The sequence below is a fragment of the Sciurus carolinensis genome, chromosome 10 (assembly GCF_902686445.1).
Source record: "Sciurus carolinensis chromosome 10, mSciCar1.2, whole genome shotgun sequence".
In the NCBI taxonomy this organism is placed as follows: domain Eukaryota; kingdom Metazoa; phylum Chordata; class Mammalia; order Rodentia; family Sciuridae; genus Sciurus; species Sciurus carolinensis.
This window is the reverse complement of record NC_062222.1, coordinates 68,935,815-68,960,847: the sequence shown is the minus strand read 5'-3', so window position 1 is coordinate 68,960,847 and position 25,033 is coordinate 68,935,815. Positions and strand designations below refer to the sequence as shown.

General features: G+C 35.1%; 2 protein-coding genes and 1 long non-coding RNA gene across 7 annotated transcripts in view; 1 reads left to right on the top strand and 2 right to left on the bottom strand.

The window, feature by feature from the left end:
* The window catches only part of Nudt9 (nudix hydrolase 9), a 31,091-nt gene extending 25,385 nt beyond the window's left edge, over positions 1–5,706 (top strand). For 2 of the 5 annotated variants that reach the window (XM_047566571.1, XM_047566575.1), the window contains one exon: positions 2,367–5,706. In XM_047566571.1, the coding sequence (XP_047422527.1) occupies positions 2,367–2,545 (179 nt within the window). In that variant the 3' untranslated portion in view covers positions 2,546–5,706. The remainder of the gene's footprint in view (positions 1–2,366) is intronic. The other 3 variants (XM_047566572.1, XM_047566574.1, XM_047566570.1) reach the window with 2 other exon arrangements.
* On the bottom strand, positions 5,331–6,870 carry LOC124994525 (uncharacterized). Its single transcript, XR_007110510.1, has 3 exons — positions 6,538–6,870; positions 5,870–5,899; positions 5,331–5,766 (listed from the first exon to the last, which is right to left on the bottom strand). It is a non-coding gene; the product is annotated as an uncharacterized LOC124994525 (long non-coding RNA).
* An 8,227-nt stretch (positions 6,871–15,097) lies between these two features.
* Sparcl1 (SPARC like 1) overlaps positions 15,098–25,033 on the bottom strand; it is a 37,216-nt gene continuing 27,280 nt past the window's right edge. Inside the window, exons 8-11 of the mRNA XM_047566989.1 lie at positions 23,837–23,973; positions 21,131–21,279; positions 20,386–20,534; positions 15,098–15,222 (exon numbers count right to left, since the gene is read on the bottom strand). Of these exons, the coding sequence (XP_047422945.1) occupies positions 15,194–15,222; positions 20,386–20,534; positions 21,131–21,279; positions 23,837–23,973 (464 nt within the window). The 3' untranslated portion in view covers positions 15,098–15,193. The remainder of the gene's footprint in view (positions 15,223–20,385; positions 20,535–21,130; positions 21,280–23,836; positions 23,974–25,033) is intronic.

Here is a 25,033-nt window from a genome sequence, read left to right as displayed (position 1 = left end):
TTTATACATTGATTAACTTCTCTTGAAACATATTTGATTGCCAAATTGGACGATTTCTTAGGTATTTGGTATTTATCTGTAGCATAATGAAGTGAGAGTACTGTGTATCCAAGAACCAAATGTTCTACTCATGGTTACTCTGAGCTGTGCAGCCATGTGCAAATCGATTTTCCTCTTGGACTCAGTTTATTCATTTATAAAATGGACTAGATTAGAAGATCTGTGACTTCTCTGTGCTTTTGGTGGGGGAAACTCCTGGCACTATTTCCATTATACAACTACTTTAATATATTAAAAAAATCATCCTTCTGGTATCAAGAACTTAGAAGAAATATACAAGTAGAACTTAAGAGTCAGGTTTATACAACGTGAATAGTGACAAATTTGTTATTTTGTTTTGGTGGGGGTAGTTAAAAAAAAATAACTGATCCTCCAAAAAGGTTGATTACATAGTTTATATGTTGTTCACTGTTTTCATTTCACTTTCCTTTCTCTCTTTAAATAAATAAATAAATAAATAAATAAATAAATAAATATTTCTGAAGTAGGTATCTAACTTTGGTCTTGATGTTTACTTTGTCTCTTCAGACTGTGTTTTTGACTTTTAGCATTCCTGAAGTGTATTTTAAAAACTGGACACGATTTATCTGGTAAAAGAAATTAAGGCAAATAGGACTTTAGTGTGAAGTTTTGTTTTTAATCTGGCCAGAACAGCTGTGTTTATTGCTAAAGATATAGGAGTCAGAGAATAAAATTTCCTCTAGTGTCCTTGTTTTTTATCTCCTCTGTTGTTTTGGGGTTACCTTAGAAAATTCTTAATAAGGTCTGAGATGTGCCCTTCAGTTGTGTTCCCCTTTGATGGTGAGTTTTCGGGGAGAAGCCAGTGATTGTGTCTCAGCCTTTTAGTGAGCCTCTACCACTGCCTGTGACCTTTACTGGTGCTTCTCGGCTTCTCTTCCTTTCTCATCCTTAGGTCAGACAGGAAGGCAGAGTGCTGTGGAATTAGATATTTCCCTTTTCAAAGGTTGGTTAGGCCTCAGTAAAATAATTTTCCACAAGGGCAGTATACTCTGAGCACATTTTAAAATGGTTACTTTCATTTTGCCCTTCTGGAAACCAAGAGGGGATTTCCTCTAGACAGGGGGAAGCAGTGTGCCCTCTGTTGGATCTAAAAAGAATTGTTAATTTTCAATTCAGCTTTTTTCTGTGAAGATAGGCATTGTGACTTCTGAACTCTTTCAGACCATCTATCTCCTTTTAAACTTTTAAAATTTTTGTTTAGTATAATGTATTAAGTGTCCAGAGGGGTGAGTAAAAGAACCTTTCAGATATATTAGTTCTGATAAGACAATTAATATTAGAGAGTTATTATTTAGATAATTTGATTCTTTAACTTTTGGATTCAGGTTTACTTTTTAGTTCTTGTTGCCTGTGAATGCTTGGATGTTGCAGTTATAATGAGGATGCACATACAGCTGTCATTTTAACATTGGAATTTAGGAATCTATGTGCTAAAATATAAGAATAGTTCTTTCTTTTAAGCATTACCTTTATTATTTCATTAAAAGTAATTATTATACTGGTAAAGTTGATTGAAAGTTAGAGAATAGACGATGTAAAGAGGGAATGCCTTTAACAGGCTTGCCTCATTTCCTTTGGATAAATTCTTCAGAGTGGAATCCCTGGATTGTTATTTACCTTCAGTGCCCAGCTTAGTGTCTAGTACACACTCTGATATTTATTTAATGAATGCTTATCAAGGGACATTTGCTTTCTAAAAGTACCTGATAAACATTTCCAAATTGTCCTACAGAAATATGTTATTTATAGTCCTAAAAATGATGGAGAATGCTTATTTTAATTTTTAAAATAACTATAGTTAAGAGATTTTAATAAATGTATTTGTATGCATGTGTAAATATAAATATTTTCTGTTTTTAATTTTTTTGGTCATGCTGAGAAAAGTCCACTTAAGTCTCTAGTTATTTATGTTTGTGTGTGTATGTGTTTGTATGTCTGTGTGTGTGTGTGTGTGTGTGTGTGTGTGTTTCTCATTCAAGTCTAATTTCTCATGTATTTTTTTTTGATATAAGGTTTCATACTCATTGGATACATTTTCTTTCATAAACATACTATTCTTACCTTTTTAAAGAGAAAATCTTTTCTTATTGGTGTTCAACTTGAAATTTAGGAAGTTAATTAAAATGTGGGCAATTTGGAATATTTTAATTTTTAATTTTCTTGGCCACTAATACAGTAGTGATTTATGATTATTTTTATGAAGAATACTTGAAGATGTAGTTATGCTGGGAAAAAGAAACTAATGAATTCCGTTTTTTTTGGTGATACTTTTCTTTGGTAACCAGGTGAGATAATGGACAATCTTACCCTAGAAGCTGGAGATGATGCTGGAAAAGTGAAATGGGTCGACATCAGTGATAAACTCAAACTTTATGCCAGCCACTCCCAATTCATCAAACTTGTGACAGAGAAACGAGATGCACACTGGAGTGAGGACTCTGAAGCCGAGTGCAATGGGTCATAGCTTGTGGTGTCCATGTAAGCCAGAGGCCAGCAAAGGAATGTGCACTGAAAAGAAGGCAGTGACAGAATTCATCCTATAGAAGGGCAGGGTAGTTCGCTTGGAGGTCATTTTATTCACTTTCAAAATGGTTTGTATTTAGAAGGTTTTGCATCGGAAAAAAATCAGTAAATACAATAAAATGGAATTTCTACCTTTCTGGTCAAAAGGATTAGAAATAGTTATATTTTGTATGTATTCTACTTAAGCATGGCTTAACCCAAATTTATTAACTGATGCTCTTGAAGAATTGTAGTTAGAACAAAGATAAATTCCCTATCAGATGTAACTCCTGCTTTCTATCTTGTTCTTGTTTGTTAGTTCTTTTCCTCCCGCAATCTGAGGTTTGAAGGATGTTCATGCCACATCAATCTTTCTTTGGAGGAGTATTTCTGTTGGTTTTGTTGTTTAATGTCTAATATGATTTTTATTTAAATTATTTGCTTCATATTTTGCTTCGTATGATCTTGTTGAAGCTGATTTCAAAAGTGGAAACTGTATTTTTGTCTTTGAGTCATCCATTTTATAAGAAAATTTTCAGTTATTTTGGTCAATAAAGATCAAGATCAATGAATAAGAGCTCATATTCTCATTTTTCAGAACTTCTAAATTAAAAAAATATGTCTAGGGAATTAGTAATTTATGGAGATTTCACTCTACTGCAATTACTATATATCACAAATGAATTAAAGATGGATGTAAAAAGGAATTGAAATCAGGCAGAGACAGAAAGAGGTTGTTGTGAATTTAGAGTGCTTTTCATGAGAAATGAATGTTAAGGATTGAAGTTAGTTTTTGAGAGATACTTGGTTAATGTAAATCATGGAGGAAAGGAGAGGGTTGGTGTACTAAGGTCTTTTGGAGGCAGGGAAGAGGAAAGAAAAGAATATTACTTGTTCCAGTGGACATGTGTATCACACTTTGGCTAAGGATATCTATTGGAAAGTCCCATGGTATTGACTCCTGACAAACTGCAGTATGGACTCTCAGAATTCCTTCTTCCTCACAGTTAAATTATAGATGAGACATCTAAAGAAAAGGAGGTTTGGGGAAAAGGGGCATGGTACTTTTTTCAGATGTTTGAAAAGGGTACCAGGCTTACTGTGTAGCTACCAAGCAGAACTCGGGCTAAGGTAAAACAAAGTGGTGGGTTTTTTGTCTTGATTGTTGTTGATTTGATGTATTGACTTTTTTGGTGGTAAACCTGAACTGATCTGGGAAGAGGCTTTTTCCTCTTAGTGTAAGTTTTGCAAAGAAATATTGCTATGTTTGATTTTAGGATACCTTGGTCTCTCTGCAAGAGTTATATTGTGAGGCTTAATATGATATTATTTTAAAATTTCATAAAATCCTGGTCCTTAGGATTGTGCTCATTGGTTACCTTTTCCCAATGTGAAAGAGCTGGCTTCTACTTTTACTGTTTGACAAGAAGTAGTTGCTTCTTCCTGGCAATAAATAGAATTCTTTGAAATTGAAACTACTTATGAAAGCTCTCAAAAGAAAGTTTGAGAAATTGTATGAAAATGTCATTTACTTAATTTTTAATAATTTTGATATATTTGAAGTGAAATTAATAAAGACATTAGATTGTGTTGAAATTTTATTTAAAGTATGACTGAAGCAGATGGTTTATAGATAACAGATTCTTTGTGGTATTTTAGAATTTTCACTAGAACATTGACAGAATATGAAAAATGATAAAACCACTATCAGCTATAGATAAGACAGATGCAAATAATCTTCTGATAATTGTAACTATTCAGCACCATCTATAAGAAAGAAAAATCAGATTAAAATGTTAGTTTAAGACCTTCCTGTAGAAACATCTGGCATCTCTGTTGCTAGGTTATGTCCCCTTCATGTTTGCTTTTCTAATGTTTTTTAGATAATGAAATTTGTTTTTCTTTTAGAGACTGAGTAAGTAGCAATGATAGATCCCATTTTCTGAATATCTACCTCATTATCACTTAATCCTCACAACAGTCCTATGAAGTCAGGTGATATTCCATTTTATAGATGAAGAAATTGAGATTTTGAAAGATTGCCTAAGATTTTATTCAGTAAGGGACAGAGCTTAGGTTTGAATTCTGGTCTACCTAGTTACAGAATCTGTTCTCTTCTCTATTGTACAATAACCCTACTCAGGTTATGAATCTTTTGTGATTTATTACTTTAAGGATGCAGATAGGAAAAGTATGTCTTACATAAATGATTCTCATGTTAGTCAAAATAATGCAGTTTGTGACTTGAAATCTAAGAGCCACTCCTGATTTGGCTAGCATTGTTGAAATTGTTTGCATAATTTTGAACTGAAGACAGTTTATTTGGTAATATCTTTTAATCTAAGATATCAGTATTTGTCTTGCCAGCAGACATTCTTGAGCTTTTGAAAGAATTTCCAACTCAAATAAAAATGTATGCTAAGTTTATGTAAGGTCATAATTATCTTAAAAGCAAAACATTTGGTAGCTAAAGAGGGAATTTGAAAATTCTAGCACTTTTAGAGGCTACTGTTGTTTAGAAGTGTAAGTTCTTTTATGCATAGGACTTCTGGTTATTATTTTCTCATATTTCTGGAGTTTTAGTAAATAAACTGATTTAAAAATACATCCTTTGAAGAAATCCTTTGTAATTAGGTTGTCTTGTTTACACGATTTCATCATAGTATTAATATACCAACATGGACACAATCTCAGGTGATAAAACACTTATGATAAAATATTTAAAAATATATAACAATGCTCTCCAAATAGAAAAAATACTTAGAGATTTTACTAACCATGTATAATTTGTGGCATAACAGTGACAGGATTATTTCTGTTGAAATAGAAAATACAGATTATAGTTATATGAAACCTGTCTCTCCCATTTTATGGCTAATGTGTTAATATTGATGTGACTGTGTGGGTTGGGAGTAGAAAATAATGTGACTCTGCTGTACTTTAATGTTGCTAAATTGGACCTTGAACTGTCTTGTTTACAACATGGAACTTTATTTTTCCCACTTTGCCTCTGAGGGCTTTATAGAAGTATTTGAAGTGGTAAAAAAAAAAAAAAAAGTACTAAATTAAGATGGGTTAATTCTGCCATGTGTTTTTATAGTTCAGAGGAGTTATTACCTTTCTCGATATTGCCACTTACTTTTATAAATATAAATAGAGATAAAATCTTACCCCAAGGAAGCCCTATAAATAAAAAAAATATTTTAAATAAAATTAAAAAAAATAAGCTATTATCTTCAATTCATTCAGTAAATTTGTAGTTTATCATAGCATAAAATTTACTTACCCCTAGTTGGTTCAAAATAGAGGTGATTAACTGTAAAAGAAGAAAAATCAATGATCAGGACTATCAATGGATTTATTTTTAACTTTTATTTAATACATGTATAAATTAGATTATTTTGTATATGAAAATGGTTTTCTTGAAAATTTCATTTTATTGCTTAGGATTTTATTTACATAATGTAAGATTTTAAAATGAAGATGCAATACCAAGATTTACATTCTTTTAATTTATAGAAATGTTTTCTTCTGTCTTGTAAGTATATTCATTATGTTTGACTCTCACTCTCATCAGTCATAGAGGAAATTGTTTCATGCAGAAACTTTGATCTAAATGTCTTGGAGGAAATTGAGTTTATAACTCATGAGTTCTAATAAGGTGGGTTGATTCTGCCTTGTGTTGAGATGACTTGAGTAATAAGTGAATATAGAATTGTTCTCAGTCATTAAGATTGTTTTGGGGGTTCGAATTTAACAGCTGTGCTTTATTTTGTATCTAAATGAATTGGATTAATAATAATTTTGGGGGTTCGAATTTAACAGCTGTGCTTTATTTTGTATCTAAATGAATTGGATTAATAATAATTTTCAGAATGAATTGGCTCATTTTATGCAGGGTATTGTATATCATATACTTATAAGCTATAGGTTAATAAGGAAAAATATATTTACCATTATGAATTCATTAGGTGTCAGGACCTAGAATAAAGGAAATATAAAATAATCTAGGAGTTATAAATTCAGCATTTTAACTTTTTTGTTATAATTTTATATTAGCTTGGTAAATGAAAACATGCTTTTTAGAATTCTTAGCATTTAAAATATCTATCAAGATTCATATTCACTAATATTTTAAGTATCCCCTCTTGGTTTGGTGCCTCTTTCTCAAACCTATTTCTGGAAACATGTTCATGTTTTCTTTTGTGTACTCCAAACATAGTATGGACTTCTTTTGAAGATTGTTAAACCTGTGCTTACTAGATTGAAAAAATATATACTTTTGAGTTAACATTATGAAAGAAACTATAGTAATGTTATTTTCTATATTTTTAAGAAGAGTATCATTTTAAAAATTAGAATTAATATATTATAAAATATATAACATTTTTGTTTTTTGACTAAAATCAGTCTCATATAATTATCACTAATTCAGTAAAATCCCATCAAAAGTAAAATTTTAATATACCATATGTACCATGACCATAACCCTAAATACAGTTCAAAGTTTTCTAGGTCAGATTACATTTCAGTAAGAAAGTATCCCCACCCCCCCATTAAATGTCAAATGTAAGCATAACATTTTAGAGGCACAATGAATTTTATAAATCATCTATTTTTACTATTTTGCCTTTGAGAAGAAGGTAAGGCCCAAAGGAGCTTGATTATTCCAGTGTTAAAGAACAGACCTAGAGTTGGCATCTCCAGACCAATTTGCTTTCACATTTTCTATTGGTCCCAGGGTTTGTTCCACACAATCACTGAATGTATCAGGTTTTAGGTCTATATTTGTACATTGATTTGTTCAAATCAGACAAAATATCAATAACTAGTAGACCCCAAAAAAGAATGCTAATCATTAATTCTTGGTATAAAATCTCTTCAATTAAAATCTAGAGATTTTCAAGTTTATATTTTGTATTCATTTAAATATTTTCTTGAAGCTTTAAGTATAATTACCTGGTTTGGATCGTAAGGAAAAGGAAAAGGAATTGGAATCTAAAGAAGGGAAAAAAATGAATTATGAAAAAAAACAAACTACAGACATTTCCTTTGGGCTTTTTTCCTCACTACTCATTCACTTATTCTTCCAACCATCTCTTCATCCCCATGCTTGACATGTGTATTGAGCAATTGTTCTGTGTCTAGGACTGGGCATAACAGTACACAAGACACCTCCCTTAGGAAGCATAGGATTCTGTATGATTTATTTTTCTTTCAAGAGGTATGGTCATTTTGCTTGATCTTTCAAAAGTAAAGCCTGACAATCTGACTTGTGAATCAGTGTTACAGTTCTTGCAAATTCCAGTGGGCTTTACTTGCCTACTTTTAAATACTATTCTGCCCTCTAGTGGTAGGAAGAGTTTCCATTTCCAATACTAGTGATTCCTATATTCCTTTTTGTTCCTACATATAGATACATAATTTAAAATAAAAGATGTTAATGAGCCAGGAACAGAAATAATAGTGAATTTATCATTGCATTTTAAGTAATATTTATAATAATTTATTTTAATTTGTTGATATCCTGGATAATACTATTCTTTAACAAAAAATTCTATTTGATGAAATATAAACGCACATACACAGACTCAAAAAAGAAGATGTTAATGAAGACTACTAAATTATAATTAAAAACTAAAACTTTAGGGTTTTAAACTACTTAAATCATAGTGAATTTCAGCCAAAAAAGGGAGATAGTGTATTTAGCTCCTATTAGAAAAACAAAATAATTAGCAATTAATTATAAAAGCAAGTACCCAGAAATCAAGCAGCTAAAATTTGATATGTGAAAACATTAAAGGGAAAGAAATGTTCCATTGAGGACAACTTTAGCCACAAATTTCCAAAGCCTATTTACAGTTGAAACAGTTTGAAATGAACTATAAGGGGAAATGTTTTTTACACTTAGATATAAAACTAAGTTAAGAAAGTTATGTTTGTATTTTAAAGATATTTAGAGAATCAGACAAGAAATCGGACAAGGTGCTATTTTAAAATGTGTTTGAACTTTTTGGAACATCATTATTTAAGTATTGTCCAACTTTGACATGGTCCCAACCATGTGTTGCAGCCTCCTTGTATTAATTATTCTTTCCCCAAATTGCCTTGTGCTTTTCAGATCTGTGCCCCTGCACTTACTGTTCTTCCTCTCCAAATGTCCCACTCCTCATCCTTTGAGACCTGGCCCAGATGCTAACTCCTTCTTGAAGTCTGACTTGCAGCCTAATCTAGCTTTGTATGTGTGTAGGAGCATTTATCAAACTGTGTTGTAGTTTTCGTTGGTCAATCTGTCTTCCTTATCAGATTATGAACTTATCTAATGCTTTTTGTGTTTCTAGCATTCACCATCACCCCTATTATGTGGTAGACACTTAGTTGAATGAATGCTGTCTACAAAAGTGTTATATATAGACTAAAGGAAACTGTTTAGTGTTCTTCCAGCCTTTATTAAAAAGGTATATAAAATATATTAGGAGAGATAGGAGCAACCCCAACAAAAACAGAAATAGTTTGTTTGATCTTTGATAAAGAGTTGTAGAAAGCTGGGGAAAACTTTTTAGAGAAAAGAAAGCAGCAAAGATATTTAGTAAAAACAAAAGAATGGATGTCATAGAGGTGGTGTCTTATGAAGAGTAACTAGCGGGTATCAGAACGTAATCAGTGCAGATAACATCTTTTTGATGGCAGGCATAGAAAGACACTGGAGGAGGTTATTGATGATTTGGGGGAAATTTGCTCATCCTTTGTCACACCCCATCACAAGATATGCAGGAACAGGAGTGTGAATTGCTGATGCCTGGTGACCTATTTCCATTTGAAAATTCAGAAAGTTTCATAACCATTGTCCTACTAATCAATTTGATATTCCCAAACCCATGCTTACCGGGGGCACTTGTGGAGGTTGGGGAAATAAGATCTGAGGGAAAAACGGTGACACTTGTAGTGGGAAAAAGTTAAATCTCTATGAAAAGAAATATAATGTGAGTGATTCCGACAATGAAAACACTTAAAATGATGAATGTGTCATTTGAAGATACAACTAGAAGTTTACCTGTGCACTGGAACTTCCTCCAGATTGTTCAAACTTGTAAAATAACAAGAGCAATAAAGTAAGGCAGCAAAAGATAGTAAGTGATCCATTAATTTGGTTTTAAAAGAGAATAGATAACAATTCACCATTGAGCATTATACCTGACAGTGATGTAGCTTCACCTCTGAAATAGAAGCAGTTTAATATCTAATGGGAAAACCTGAATTAATTTTGTCCAATGATTTAGAACATTGGAGTACTTTTTGCCTTTAAACTTATATCCAATGCCTTTATTTACATTTCTTAAGATTAGTTGTGAATAACGTGCCTTAAAAAAATCTCTGAAATCAATAGTGTTCTCTGGTTTTTAACATTTTTAAGTTCAAAGTGAAGGGAATATGGGAGGGTAAAATTAAGTTTTGTATCCCCAAACTCAAATATTGAAAGATCCCTCACTCCTTTGAAATCTCATTTGTTATAAAATGTGCGGGGGAGAGGTTTTTTGCTTAGTTAGTAATGCATATTCAGACTACAGTAAACACAGATTGAACTTACAGGTCTCATACAAATGGGAAGGCATGGTTATAGTCAGTTGGTAGCAGAAGGTCTATAAAGATGAAGTTAACTGGTGTTCTGGAATTACTGTATTTCATGTATTCTAAGATGCCGTCATTCTAAAATGCAACATTATTTCATATATCACCACTCCAGAAGAAAAACACTGCTGTTTGGCTGCCATAATGCTTCATTACATCACATTTGAAAGATATTTCAATTTCAGTGATGCTAAAATATGAAAAGTACATATCAGAATTAATGAATTATGTATACTGGAACATTTCCAGGAGCATAATAATCTTAAAGAAACAGTCAATATAAATGGTTTGGAGCTTTAGACAGTTAATACTTGTCAGAGCTGAAGATGTAGCTCAGTGGTAGAGTGTTTCCCTAGCATGTGCTGAAGCCCTGGGTTCACTCCCTAGCACTGCAACAAAATAAAACAGTACTTGTCAACTGTGGCGTGAAGAATGTGGCCTGGATTAGATTTTTATCTAGGAGCACTATATATGAATATATCTTTTGATCCAGATATGGTTTTCAAAATTTGAACTTTATTTATTTTTAATTTTATTTATTTTTATTTTTACAGACTGAATTTTGATTCATTGTACACAAATGGGGTACAACTTTTTTATGGGTGTACATGATGTAGATTCACACAATTCATGTAATCATACATGTACTTAGAGTAATGATGTTTGTTTCATTCCACTATCTTTCCTTCCCTTGCCCCCTCCCCTCCCCTCATTTCTCTCTACACAATCCAAAGTTCCTCCATTTTTCTTTTACTCCCCTGGCTTCCACCCCCGCATTAGGTACAGAGTGGCAATTATCAAGAATACAAGTAACAATAAATGTTGGTGAGGATGTGGGGGAAAAGGTTCACTTATACATTGCTGGTGGGACTGCAAATTGGTGCAACCACTGTGGAAAGCAGTATGGAGATTTCTTAGAAAACTTGGAATGGAACCATCATTTGACCCAGTTATGCTACTCCTCAGTTTATACCCAAAAGGCTTAAAATCTGCATATTACATCTACATAGCCACTAAATGTTTATAGCAGCTCAATTCACAATAGCCAAACTATAGAACCAACTAGTGCCCTACAGTAGATGAATGAATAAAGGAAATGTGATATGTACATACACACACACACACACACACACACACACACACAATGAAATATTACTCAGCCAAAAAGAAGAATGAAATTATGGCATTTGCTGGTAAATGGATGAAAGAAGACTTTTATACTAAGTTAAAAAAGGCAATCCCCAAAACTAAAGACCAAATAAATGTTCTCTGTGATATGTGAATGCTAACCCACAACAAGGAAGGGTAACGAGGGGAAGAAAAGAAGTTCATTGGATTAGACAAAGGGAAATGAAGGGGGGAGGAGGGATGGGAATAGTAAAGACAGTAGAATGAATTGGTCATAACTTTCCTGTTCTTATATATGAATACACAACCAGTGTAACTCCACATCATGTACTACCAGAAGAATGGGACGCTAATTAGAATAAGTTATATTCCATGTATGCATTATATGTCACAATACACTCATGTATATTTAAAAAGAACAACAAAAAATTTTGGACGGGTTTATCTCTATACTGGACTCAAATATAATTCAAGCATACGTTTTTACATTTGTAACTTAGTAATCAGTACAGGTAGTCTTAAATATTCCTTGGTATAAAATCAGATCTAAAAGACTCTTATGGTGTCAGAGAATTTTTACAGAACAGCCTTTTAAGAAAACCTGAGATAGTTTAGGGGAAGGGTATTCTAAATGAAGATCAATTCAAACTGCTTAATTTAGACCAAAGTCACTGTAGAAACTTGTTCTCTATTGTGAAGTTTGCTGAGAGCTTCCTATGATTTGAGTTAGGACTTTTAAGTACTTGAGATATATTTTACCATCTCCACACTATTCTGAGATTGTTCTTTTAACTCATTTTACAGGCAGGAAAACCATGGGTTAGTTCCTTGACCAAGGTCACTTAGTAAATGGCACATGGAGCTGGGATTTGTACTAGGAAGTACATTGAACTGAGAGAGTGGTGAATTCCTGAGCTCACGACTTTCCTGGGTTCCACCCTCTTCTTTTGTGAGATGAGAAGACATAGGAAATGCTTTCTAGCCCAGAAATACAATGACTTTAAGACTCCAAATCTGAAATTGAGTCAACAGCTGAGGAGGGAGTACTCACAGGGATGGGCAGAGCAATGGCAGTGCTCAAAAGGCCAGCCACAATGAGAAATTTCATTCTGAAGGTAGAGCCTGGAATTGAAGGTCAGGAGATCATTTCCAGTTTTCTTTTAAGTCCTGTTTCCATTATAATTAGATAGTTGAGGTAGAGATGTTGAAATAATGGTCAAGTTAACTCCTGCCTCCAGATTCAGATTCAGGTTGTGTAAACCCAGAAGAGCATTTTAAAAAGTGTGGAATGCCTTTCAACCAGACATGCCGTCTCTGACTCCTAATACTGCTCGCCATCTCCTACCCTTTCTTATAACCCACAACCCAGCCTGTATCTGTTCAGTTGTTTGAATTGTGGTTTCTATACTCAAATCTTTAATCTTTAATGTTGCATAATGCTTATTATTAGCAATATTATTTATCATCGTGGCTGAAACGAGAGGACAATTTTTATGTAATACATAAATAAATCTGCTTGGAGCTTGTCTCTCCAAGAGACTTACCAGACCTTCACATAGTCTGTATGCTGTTATTGATGAACACAGTTTCTCAGGAAGAGAGTATATAGGAAAAAATTTGTAAGGTATAATGGGTTGGTAGAAAATAATTATAGTATGAATAAATTCAATAAAGCAACTCAACATAATATTTACTGACCTGTTGTTTGTGCAAGTAAACATTTAAATGTTTTAAAAATACACTTAATTCAAATGAACTTGCTGTGAGTTTCAAACCAAATCACTGTACCCCAGAATTTGATTTTGAAAGAACTTCATCATATTCTTATTAATGCTTACTTCCAGTATGTGAGATAAGTTATAACTATTTATAGATAATGCTTTAGCTTTTTATATATATTTAAAACTTAATTCTAAATTTTCTTAGTGCTACTTTGCTGGAATTTAGACAACTTATTTCCTTTCCATTTCTTTTTCATGTCTTTCCTTTGTATTTTTATTGCTCATGAATTAAAACTTTTGAAGTTCTTTCTTGCTTTGATAAGTGGATCTTATCATTAAATTAGCCAACACAAGAATATCTTACATTCTTTTATCTAGTGCAATAGAATCATCCAAATTCTCTCTCTTTAATTACCTTTGCTTCAAATGGCCTTCGGAGCAACAGATTCGGGAAGCAGTGTGATCTCCTAGAGCCTCTTTACCCATCAGGTGTTTAAATCATATTACTAATGCCTTTATAGTCACGGGCAATATGAGTCATACGATTCAAAGCTAAACCGAACAATTGGTTTTCGGACTGGGAATTCCAACTTTAGTATCTCAATTACACAGAGATTTAAAGCCTGATTACTAAGAAAATAACTTCATCTCTTTGGTTGAGGTTAGAGTGGATCTTTATCACAACAAACCCATAATTAAAAATGATATCTGTCAAGAATATTAATGTTTCTATAATGTGTCATCCAGGTATACATATGGAAGCCTTAGCTGCTAGAGAAATGTAAGGTTTAGAATGTTCTATGTTAAGTGCTATTTTCATTTCAAAATGAAAATTATCTTCAAATTAAAAAGTTTAGTAAATAGGCAGTGTCCTTAGCATTAAGATTAATTGAACTTAATTGTTTGGAAAGGACATGGTTTAATGTGACTCTGGTTAAAAGCAAGGGACTTACTGAGTGAAGAAAAAAGATAAAAATAAAGTTAATTGTAGTGATATCTTAAAAGTGAGATAGAAAGATGTTTTTGAAGACCCTCTTTTAAATATTGTAAGTGGAATAAAGTGGATGACAGCATCTTTTATTGCTTTGCTTCAGACTTTGGAAAACTGTATGGTCTCATTTATATAAATATTTCGGGGATCCAGCTTTAACCACAATAGTTACTAAAGAAGAGCACAAATAAAAGCACACATTTTCTATGACTTTTTCCCTATCAGTTTATAGTGGTAATGTCCATCTCTCACCACACTATCATGACACTTCATGGCTCTCCACTGACCTGTTTTATCTTTCATTAACTTTATTTTGAAAAAATGGATTGTGTAGAAATTTTTTAGATTCTCCTCCCCCATGCACACAAACAACTGTACAAAAGTTACAATTAGTTGGATCAAGATGTGCATAGTAATCCACATTTTAAATTGAGTTTGGCTTAAAAGCACTTTAATTCAATTTTTCCTGTTGAATTTATATAATGATGAAGGATTTTCATGAGCAACTACTATTTTTACCTCCAAGTATTGTTTTCCATTGGAAATGTCTCACACTTTTCAAATCACACTCACTCTTTTCTCTTGTAATAAGGACTAGAAAGCACAATTATAATTTGATTTGAATTGTGAGTCCTGGGTTGATCATTCACTGAGGGATTATCTAAATAAATTTGTTTATTTAAATAAATGCCTAGAAATAAAATTGAATAGGCATTTGGATTTTTTATGGACTGTTTATTAGGATATTAAGATATTAACAATACATGTTAAGCACAAATATTCCATTTTATTGAAGTGCACATTATGTTATGGACATTATGAACACATTATTTTTTAAGTTTTATAATTAGTAATTATGAATTGATGCAGAGAGTGAAATCACTATGAATTAAGCTCCTATTTATATAAATGGTTTACAGTCTTTTGTATATACTGACATTACTTAATTTTAAAGTTCTATTTCCTAAGTTAATGTTAAATGCTTGGTGTATATATTTTACCAAGCAGTTATTCTCATTGTCTTCTCATACATGCAGATATTTTGCTAAGTATATATCTACCAGTATCATGGCTGCATATATTTCAGAAGTGGTTAGAACAGAGGAGAATGCTGGAAAGTTTGACTTCTTCAAATCTTAATTCAAAACAGGAGGTTTTCATCTATGTCTTCTGTAAAAACAAAAACAAAACAAATATACTTTTAGAATGTCACCAAAGAAATGTCAACAAATACTGTTAGAGCTGGGAGATTAGACAGGCCACCAAATAAGGCAGGACAGTGGTGCTTGTGAACCCTGCTAGGACATCAACATCACCCATGAAGTTTAAACAATATAAATTCTTTGATCTCATTCCTGGCCTCTGGAATCAGAATTTCTAGGGGTGGACTGATGCCAGGTAGGTATGTAGATAACTCTGCAGGTAGTTTTGAATCACTGATAAAGGAAGGGCAGGTTAAGTGGCGGTCTAGCCAGGAAGTGCCAAATACAATAATCTATAAGGGCAGTTAAAATTTCATAGAGGCAGATGTATAGTGCCAATTCAATGAAACTTCCAATGGAATAATTTGCAGAAGAACCTATTACCACACCACTAGAAGAAAACATAAGATATCATGGATATATAAGATATAAGATATATATGATATACTATCCTGGTCTATCCAGCTGTACTTGGGTGTGCTTTGTTAGATATTTATAGCAGATTAATTTAAAACAAACTAAACTACTACCCTGCCTGGGGCACCAGGTAAATTTCCTGTCCATTGTAAGTCTTTAGCCCAGAGAGTTGAAAGAGTATAAACTTTAACATATTTTCTTTTGAGCACTGGCTTTATTATTAAAATGGAGATACTATCTTCATTACCTGTAAATTTATATTTGCACACACACACATGCTATTCTGTATTCTTTTGGTTGTTCAGATGAGAGATGTCTTTTCTTTCTTTCCTTTTCTTCCTTCCTTCCCCCTCTCTTTCTTTCTGTATACTGGATATTGAATCCAGAGCCATATACATGAAAAGCAAGTATTCTACCACTGAGCTACACCCCAAGCCCTTTTTATTCTGAGACGGTCTCACTATGTTGCTCAGACTGGACTTGAATTTGTGATCCTCCTGCCTCAGCTTCCCAAGTAGCTGCAATTATAGATATGTACCACTGTACCCTGTGAGAGATTTCCTTTCTGTTGACCTTAAGCCTAATTCCTCTACCTGTGCTCAAGATCTCTTCTGATCTCAGGATTCTCCTTCTATTTTCCTATTTTTTCCCTTATATTCAAAGCCTTCCCCCCTACCCGCCTCTCTCTTTACTAGATCCTTCCCCTTGACATTTAAATATCCTTTATATATTTAGTCTCTTGAATATTGCCTGGCTCTATGGAGACCACTGATAAAGTGAATGAATAATGAAAGAATGAGTGGACTGCTCAAGCCTTTTTTATTCTAAAAAATGCTTCCCTCAACTCTACATCCTCTTCTAGCTCTTTCCTGCCTCCAAACATTCATTCTTTATTCTGTTTCACTTTTCATTCTTTCTCAACATGTAGAATCTGGTTTCCAACCCTACCATTGCACCCAAACTGCTCATACCAAGTATTATGGTTTTGATATGGAATATCCCCCAAAGACTCATGTATTGAAAGCTTGGTACCCAGGGCGAAAATACTCAAGAGGTGGGGCTTTTCGGATCATGAGGGCTCCTAAGTCTATCAGTGGATTAATCCATTCATAGATTCATAATCTGATGGCATTTTTGGGAGGTGATGGGGCCTAGGTGTAAGAGGTAGGTCAGTGAGTGTGTACCCTGAGGGTTTATCTTGTCTCCAGTTCCCTCTATGCCTCCTTTCCCTCTGTTTCCCGCCCCCAGGAGGTGAGCAGCTCTACTCTTCCAGGTGCTCCTACATCACACCCATAATAATGGGACCAAGTGATTATGAACCCAAACCTCTGAAACCATGAGCTAATAAGAACAACTTCCTTCTGTAAGTTTCTTCCCTCAGGTATTTTGTCACAGTGGATGAAAAACTAACACACTAAGATCACCAGTATATCCTATTTCTGTGTTCAATGAATATTCTTAGTCTTTTTCCTCCTTGACATCTCAGCAGCTTTAGGCACACTCAAGATCTTCCTCCTTCTTGAAACACCCCCTTAACATGGCGCTCTTCTGATATTCTTCCTTCCTTTCAGTAGAGACTTTTCATTCTCCTTGGTGAACTCTTCTTCCTCCTATATCCATCATCTGGGTGGTGGCCTTTAGCATTCAACTCTGGACCCGTTTTCATGTAACTTGACTCGTTTTCCTTGAGAGAATTAATTCCCTTCCTGTTGTCAATTACTCTGTGTGTGCTCATAATCCCCAACTGTGTATTTCAAATCTAAAAATCTGTCTTGAAATGCTGACATATATTTAACTGCCAATGATACATTATCTCCTGAGTACTTCAAAATTCAATGTCATTTGAAAGGAAATTTGTCATTGCCCCCAAATCTGCTTCTGTCCTGTGTTTTCTATCTCAATAGACCTTGGCTCTAGTTATCCTGCCTGACCCAAGCCAGCACCTGAGGCATTGTTATCTCTCTTTCTCTCAGTCTCTCAACTGTCTACTCCCTGTCCCTACGTATTTCTTGTCAAATCTTGTCTTCTTGTTCTACATGTTATATATCTTGAGAATGCTTATATTTAAACATATATCTTTGAATATGTTATTTCTCTATCTCCCCATGGTCACTCCTCTAATTTGTCACAACTCTTACTTGTATTTAACACAATGTGTTCTCAACTATCTGTGGCTTCTCCACAATATAACCAGAAAAATCTTTCTTAAATAAAAACCCAGGGAAATCACTCCCTACTTAGTGATTCCCCAGTGCTCTTTGGATAATGTCTCTAAATGATTTAGTAGGATCTGCATGATCTGACTTGTTTACCCTATTAGTTTCATTTGGAGAGTTTTTCTAAAGATTAACATGTATAGATGTCAAAACATGGTATGTCCTGGGCTCTAAATAAATGAAGACTCCTCCACCAGGCACTTGAACCCCATTTTTTACAGGTTTAAAAAAATGAGACTCACTGAGTACAAGTGGCATGCCCTATGGCACATAGCTAGTTAATGGCAGAACTGAAATATTAAAACACAGTTAGCTAGATCAGATCACGGGCAGTTAAAATTCAGGAAAACACTTGCTAAAATCTGTCTTTTCCTGTGATTTTCCCAGCCCTGAGGGAAGGCAGGGTATACTTACAAAGAGATTTTTTTTTCTTTCCCTAGCTGTATCCCAAAGCAGTAACTTGTTTACTTGTTCTGCTGAATATTTAATATCTGTTTTATTGGTTTATTATGTGATAATTCTTTTTCTTTTTCAAAATAACATAATGACAGTCAAACCACACTACACAAACAAGATCATTAGTGGCTTTGCAAGTCACTGGACTTTAAGCGCTTCCTGTTCTCCCAGACAACCCCACAGCACAGAGCCTGGGTGAGCTCACACGCTGAAGAGCTGCCAGAAGATTTGCAAAAGAACAGTGAAATGCAACTCGTTTCCTTAAATAAACAGCATCTGTCCAAATTTGCCCTTTTATCAGGTCTTTAAAATCACATGTCCTATAAAAGGGCACACCTAAATATGTCCTATCCCAGTTAAGTTCTCCCCTCTTGATAATGGTGGGGGGATGCAAAAAGGTGGCACAGTTGTATTTGTATATTGTATATTTGTCTTTTTAATAGAGAAGTTTTAAAACAGTTTAAGCTATTTTTAGAAATACATTTGAAGTTTTGTAAGTACTCTGGTTGTAGAATAGATGTTGGAAAGGAAACTGACATTATCTCTATGGATATGGGTCTTAATAACTTACAAGTACTAATAGGGTTCAGCCTCCAGGGTAACTGCCATTAATTCCCTACCTCTTATGTTACAGCAGGGTTGGCCAGTGTGACCAACAGAACATGTCAGAAGTAATGGTATGGGCTTTTGTCTTGGATTCATGCTCTTTCTGATCACTCACTCTGGGGTCAGTCACATCCCATGCTGTAAGCAGTACTGTGGTGAGGCCCATATGGTGAGGCAGTGGAATCTGCAGATCACCAAATGAGTGAGCTTAGAAGCAGAGCCTTCCGTTCTAGTCAAGCCATTAGATGACTGCCATACTGACTGACAGCTTGATTTCATACTGAGAGTTACTAAGTTAGAACATCCAGGTAAGCTACTTCCAGATTCCTGACGCTTGAAAATTGTGAGAAATTTTAAACTGCTAAGTTTGGGGTAACTTGTTATGCAGCATAGATAGCTAATACACAGAATTAGGTGCTTACGTGAATAGACATTTTTCATTATGGTTGTGTTTATTTCACTGAATAATATTGTAGGGGAAAAGGACTACTCTTTTGGTTGACCTATTAATCAATAAACAGGAAACAATAATCTCTGTTAGGCCTTCCTCATGCTCTTAGTTCTTTCCAATTTCAAGGCTTTCTACATCAGCATGAAGAATATTTTTAAAGTATTGGCTTACCTCTTTTTGGAAAATTCTGACTTTGGATGAACTTACTTTTCTTTACTGTTTGATTGCATATTCATCCTACATCTGTGTCATACATATATTCCTAAAACCTCTGCTTTAGATGTTTTTGATGTTTAATGTTGATTTATATTCTGTGAACAGTTTTAGTGCTATCTTTTTGGAAATGCTTTATAACTCGATATTGAAAACATGCTTGCTCATAAAAGTCTACTCTAACTTAAGAAAAGGAAGTAGATTAAGACATAACCTAGCATAACAAATGTCTAAATTTAAATTCTTCCATTGCAAGAGTAAAGAAAGAACCATTTGATCCCTCTTGTTCCCTAACACACCAATCACTGAAGATGTAGGCATGAGCCAGTTTTGGATTAAAGGAATAATATCTGGTCACAATTTGTGATGTAAGATCCAATGTTTAATTAATAATGGATTCTAATGTGTCTTCTGACATCTCTCCTTGTCAGAAGCAGCCTTGCTGCGCATGTATGAGTTTGAAAAGTTTACCCGATAAAGAGATAAAATAAGTTATAGAGTCCTCTGAGACTTGGCACAGCTCTCTGGATTCCCATAGTTTCTTAGGCTTTTCCAACTGCTGAGAATGCAATGCATATTCACCCTTGCTCTGAAAAGCAGTGAAAAATGACCTTGCAATGACAGTCTGTGTATGAGATGGTCCTGTTTGGGATATGACACCTCATTGCCTCTAGGTTTCTTTTGGATCCTACAGCAGGACTTCTCTGTTAGGACCTTTAGGGTTTATTTGGGAAAAAGGACATCATTCTCCTTGGGCTGATGATGAATTTACCTTCTTTAATTCCAAAGCAGTGGCCCCACTCCTTCAAGGTGATGTGCTTATCCTTGTTGGGGTCACACTCCTCAAAGAAGCGGGTTATGCAGTGCTCCATGGGCACCAGGGATGCTCGCAGAGGAGCAAGCTCAGAATGTGTCAAGACTCTGCAAGGAAATAAATGGCAGCCTATTAATTGAGTGACTTGTGTATAAAGATTTAAATCTTAGGATCACCAAGGACAGTTTACTTCCACAAGGTTGCTGTGTGTGCCAAATAAACAGTATACAACTAAAAAGTCTAAAATGTTATAAATAATTTTGTGGGTGAGATGGAATGTCAGTACCCAATGTATGACTTTAGTGGGAACTGTCCTCCCTTCACCCTAAATCTAGAGCATACGTAGAGTCACGCTTGTATTGCCTCATTCCAACCCACTGGCTATACTTGATTGTTCCATATGTGGGCACTTGACCCATGTTGGGCCAGTCAGATTATCTTGAGAATTTAGAATCAAGAATGAAAAAGCTGGAGGAGTTTCTGTGGGAAAGTAGATCTTAGTATATAAATGTGGGAGCTGTAGTGTAGTCATATTCTCTTATTTTCAAAGCATTTTTGTGTTTTAGACTCCCAAACACCATTATTTGGCATTTAATTGTTCTAAAATGGAACCGAAAATTTTCCCAATTATATTTCCTTTTCCCTTTCACTAGATACCATTATATCAGAGAGTGACCTAGTAATGGGAAGGTAGAGTTTTTACCTGTCTGTAGGATGTTGGTCAAGTTCATTAAACTGCCAGTGCACAGGATAAACATACATGTGGTAGTTTTTCTTAAAGTCCCTTAAGAGAAGTTCAATGGGATGGTCCCCAGCCAAAAGTCTCTTTTCATCCAGATAAATTTTCTTGACCTGTTTTTAAGAAGGGAGAAGATTGTCAGAGCATCAGACAAGTGTAATGGAATTGCCACTTGTTCAGCTTCGCTTGAAGAGTAACAGTGACGTGACAGAGGAAAACACACTCAGGCATCATGTGCATCAAATTAAATGCCTTCTAGTCAATACTGTAGCCTTCCTTACATCTACATAGAATAACAGCTGATGTAAGAAACTTGTGGTTTTCAAAATAAATTCTTTTTGAGTTTTTCTTTTAACCAGTAACATTCCTTAAAACTATGAGAAGATTTTAATGAAAAGAACTGAACTGATTTGAGCAAAATATTTGATTACTTAGTGAAAAATTCTGCTCCTTCTACAATTGATATACTTCATTCTTCATCCCCTACGTGTTCCATCCAGTGCCTGGTTAGTCTGCTTAGCTCTGATTTGTGGCTGCCTGGCTACCCCATAGAGATTCCAATTTTCATATCTAATACTTGAAAGGCTATCTGTGACAATGTGTTAAAGAGGGGGGAGTCAGAAATTATCCATGAGCAGTGCATATGAGACTCTCAGCTTGTGACATTACCTATTATTTCATTGAGCAATTGGAAGTAAACAGAACTTCCACCTGTTCCCATGCCTAGCTGTCCCAGCTTCCCTCGCTGTTACCAGTGATGAACTTCCTGTGTTCCTGTTCTGAGCCTCACCCTTCTCCTCTGCCTGAAATACCTCCTCAAGAAAACCCTCTAGAAGTTGGGCACATTCTTTGCTCTTTATCAAATCCTCCTTACTAGTTTATTTGTAGAAACATACAATCATCCTCTGCCATCTCTAACTGGTCAACAGGACTTCTTGAACTCACTTTCTCCTCCAGTTGCCACTTCATTTCTCCTTACCCACTTCCAGTAGCACTCCTTGAAAGTATTGCCTATACTTGTTGCTTCTACATCCTTTCTCTTAGTCTCTCTTGAACTCTGTTCGTTCAGACTTCCTTTGCCTGGATCCACTCTGCTGCTTGTGTCAAGGCCAGTTATGACCACCATATGCTAAATCAGTGACAGTTAATGCACACCCTCCTTCTTTAATCTTTCTTCATGTTTTAAAGCACCTGACATATTTTATGCATGTTTGCTGATTTGATATATTTGCATAGGTTTATATTTACATACATATGTTTATACACACACACACACACACACACACACACACTTATTTGTTTGGAATCTGTCTCATCAGCTAGAATGTGGGCTTGTGAAGGCAGAGATTTGTTTGGCTCCTTGCTGTATCTCCGGTACTTAGATCAATTCCTGAAATCTAGGATATTCTCAATAACTCTGATGAAATATCTGGAATTAATATTCTTCACTTTTTAAGCTTAATATATTGTTATGGTTTAGATATTTGGTGTCCCCCAAAAGCTCTAGTGTAAGACAATACAAGAAGGTTTAGAGGTGAAATGATTGGGTTATGACAGCCTTAACTCAATCAGTGCATTAATTCCCCTGATAGGGATTAACTGGATGGTAACTGTAGGAAGGTGAAGTATGGCTGGAAGCGGTGGGTCATTGGGGGCTTGCCTTTGGGATTTATATTTTGTTCCTGGAGAGTGGAGCTATCTCTCTCTCTGCTTCCTGGTGGCCATGTCCTGAGCCACTTTCCTCTGTCATGTTTTTCTGTGTGATGTGCTACTTCATGTTGGACCCAAGCAATATAGTTGACTATCTATGAACTGAGACCTCTGAAACTATGAGTCCTAAATAAACTTGTCAATCTCTAAAATTGTTCTTATCAGTTTTTTTGGTCACAGCAGCAATAAAGCTGACTAAAACATATCACTGGCATTATGAATAATAGATTTTCCTTATATATCTATATCAGGCAAACAAAAAATCAGATTTAAATATGTTGGAGTTTATTCTAATTTGGATCTGTAATGTCTCCCAAAGTTCATGTGTTAAAGATTGGTCAGCCTGTGGCACTACTGGGAGGTGGTAGAAGGTTGAAAAGGTGGGACCAATTGTAATCCCTCTGTCATAAGGGAGGATACTGGGACTCTGGGCCCTCCTCTTTCTTTTTTTGTCTCCCAGTCCAACATGAGGTGAGCAACTTGCTCTACCACATGCTCTATGTCATGATGTGCAGCCTCGCCACAGAACTGAGAAACAGTGGGACCAATTGATCATGGACTGGAACCTCCAAAACTACAAGCTAAAATAAATCTATCTTTTTTAAGTTGTATTATCTCAGGTATTTGTTATTGTACAGAAAGCTGACAACACATGGCCTGGTTATACAAATGCTAAATATATGGTAACTTTGTTCAACCATGCTGGCTCTAGGTATGAATTAAAGAGCCCAGATTCAAAGGCCATTGCCCTTTCAGTAGGAATAGGGCAGTTTGACAGTGTCCCAAACCTTGGCAGCATGAATAGTGACCACTACTAGAATGTTAATCCCTGTGGGATAATCGTGTGTGGGAGGCAGAGTGGGCTTCTGCCGTTGAGTAGAGGTAGGTAGCTGCCACCACATCTTTTTTCCTCAGGCCCTCTGGACAGACCCTTAGGTAGCAGACCCATGAATAACTTACTTTACTTCTCTGCTTCTCATTTAGATAGCCAGCATGTTTAGGGTTAGGTTCATAAAGCTGCATGAGGATATTCTTGAGCCAGTCTCTCATCCGTAGAGGAAACTGAGCCACTTCAAAGTCCGTACAGGCGGGAATAGCTGTTATAAGCAGAAAACACACTGTGATCTTTGGGCACTAGTTCTGCCTGTGGCAGTCCTCATAACAGGAAGCTTGATAACTTCTGGAGACCTACGGGGCATTCTCACTGCCCCTTCATTCAGAGATCCTTAATTGTGGTGGCACCACAGATTTGCCTGGCATGTTTTAAAAACATATCAAATGCCAGACTCCATTTGAAGAGATTCTAATTATTCTAATTTGATTGCTGTAGGGTAGAACCTGTACATCAGGAGTTTTAAAACCTCCAAAAGTAATTTTGGTGTGCAGCTAGGGCTGAGAATCAGTGCTGTAGAACCAGAGAGCAGGAATTCAGAAAAGGAGGTCACAAGAGCTGTTTACTAGAGAATGAGAGGAAAAGGGACGGCTTAGGCTTCGTTTACACTATGGTAACAAGGAATGCTAATTCTCCATGGTTTAAAGAGACAAAAGCTTATTTCTCCATCCTGCTACAATTCTAGTACAAGTTGGTAGCAGGGTTCTGCTGCTGCCTCCCTGGGGCTCATCTTTGGCTGCTACCATCTCAACATAATACCTCCAGGTTTGTGGTGGTAAAGAGAGCAAACGTGGAGAACCACTCCAGCTTTGAAGTGCTTCTGCCCAGAATGCATATGGATGATTGTGCTTCATTCCAGTGAACAAAGCGAGTCATATGACCACACCTAACATCAAGGAGTCTGGCAAGTTTAATTCGCTTGAGTGTCTGCAAGGAGAGGAGAACCAGAAACATGGGTGAGCACTGCCAATGTGGAGAATCACTTATCTGTAAGGGGAGCCAAACACAATTGAGAGTATCCTGGGGAAGAAAGATAACTTAAAAACAAGACAAAACAAAACTAAAAAAACTTCTGGAAGAATATGTTGTCATAAAAACTTTTGATAGCATCATAACTTAAATTGGGAAGAGGGCAAATAATTTAGTAAAATTCCAGTATCTCATCTCTATTATTTATTAAAATTCCAGTATCTCATCTCTATTCATGGATAACATTATCATAGTGGTTCTGAGCCCTGGCTGTGTATTAGAATTGTCTAGGTTAC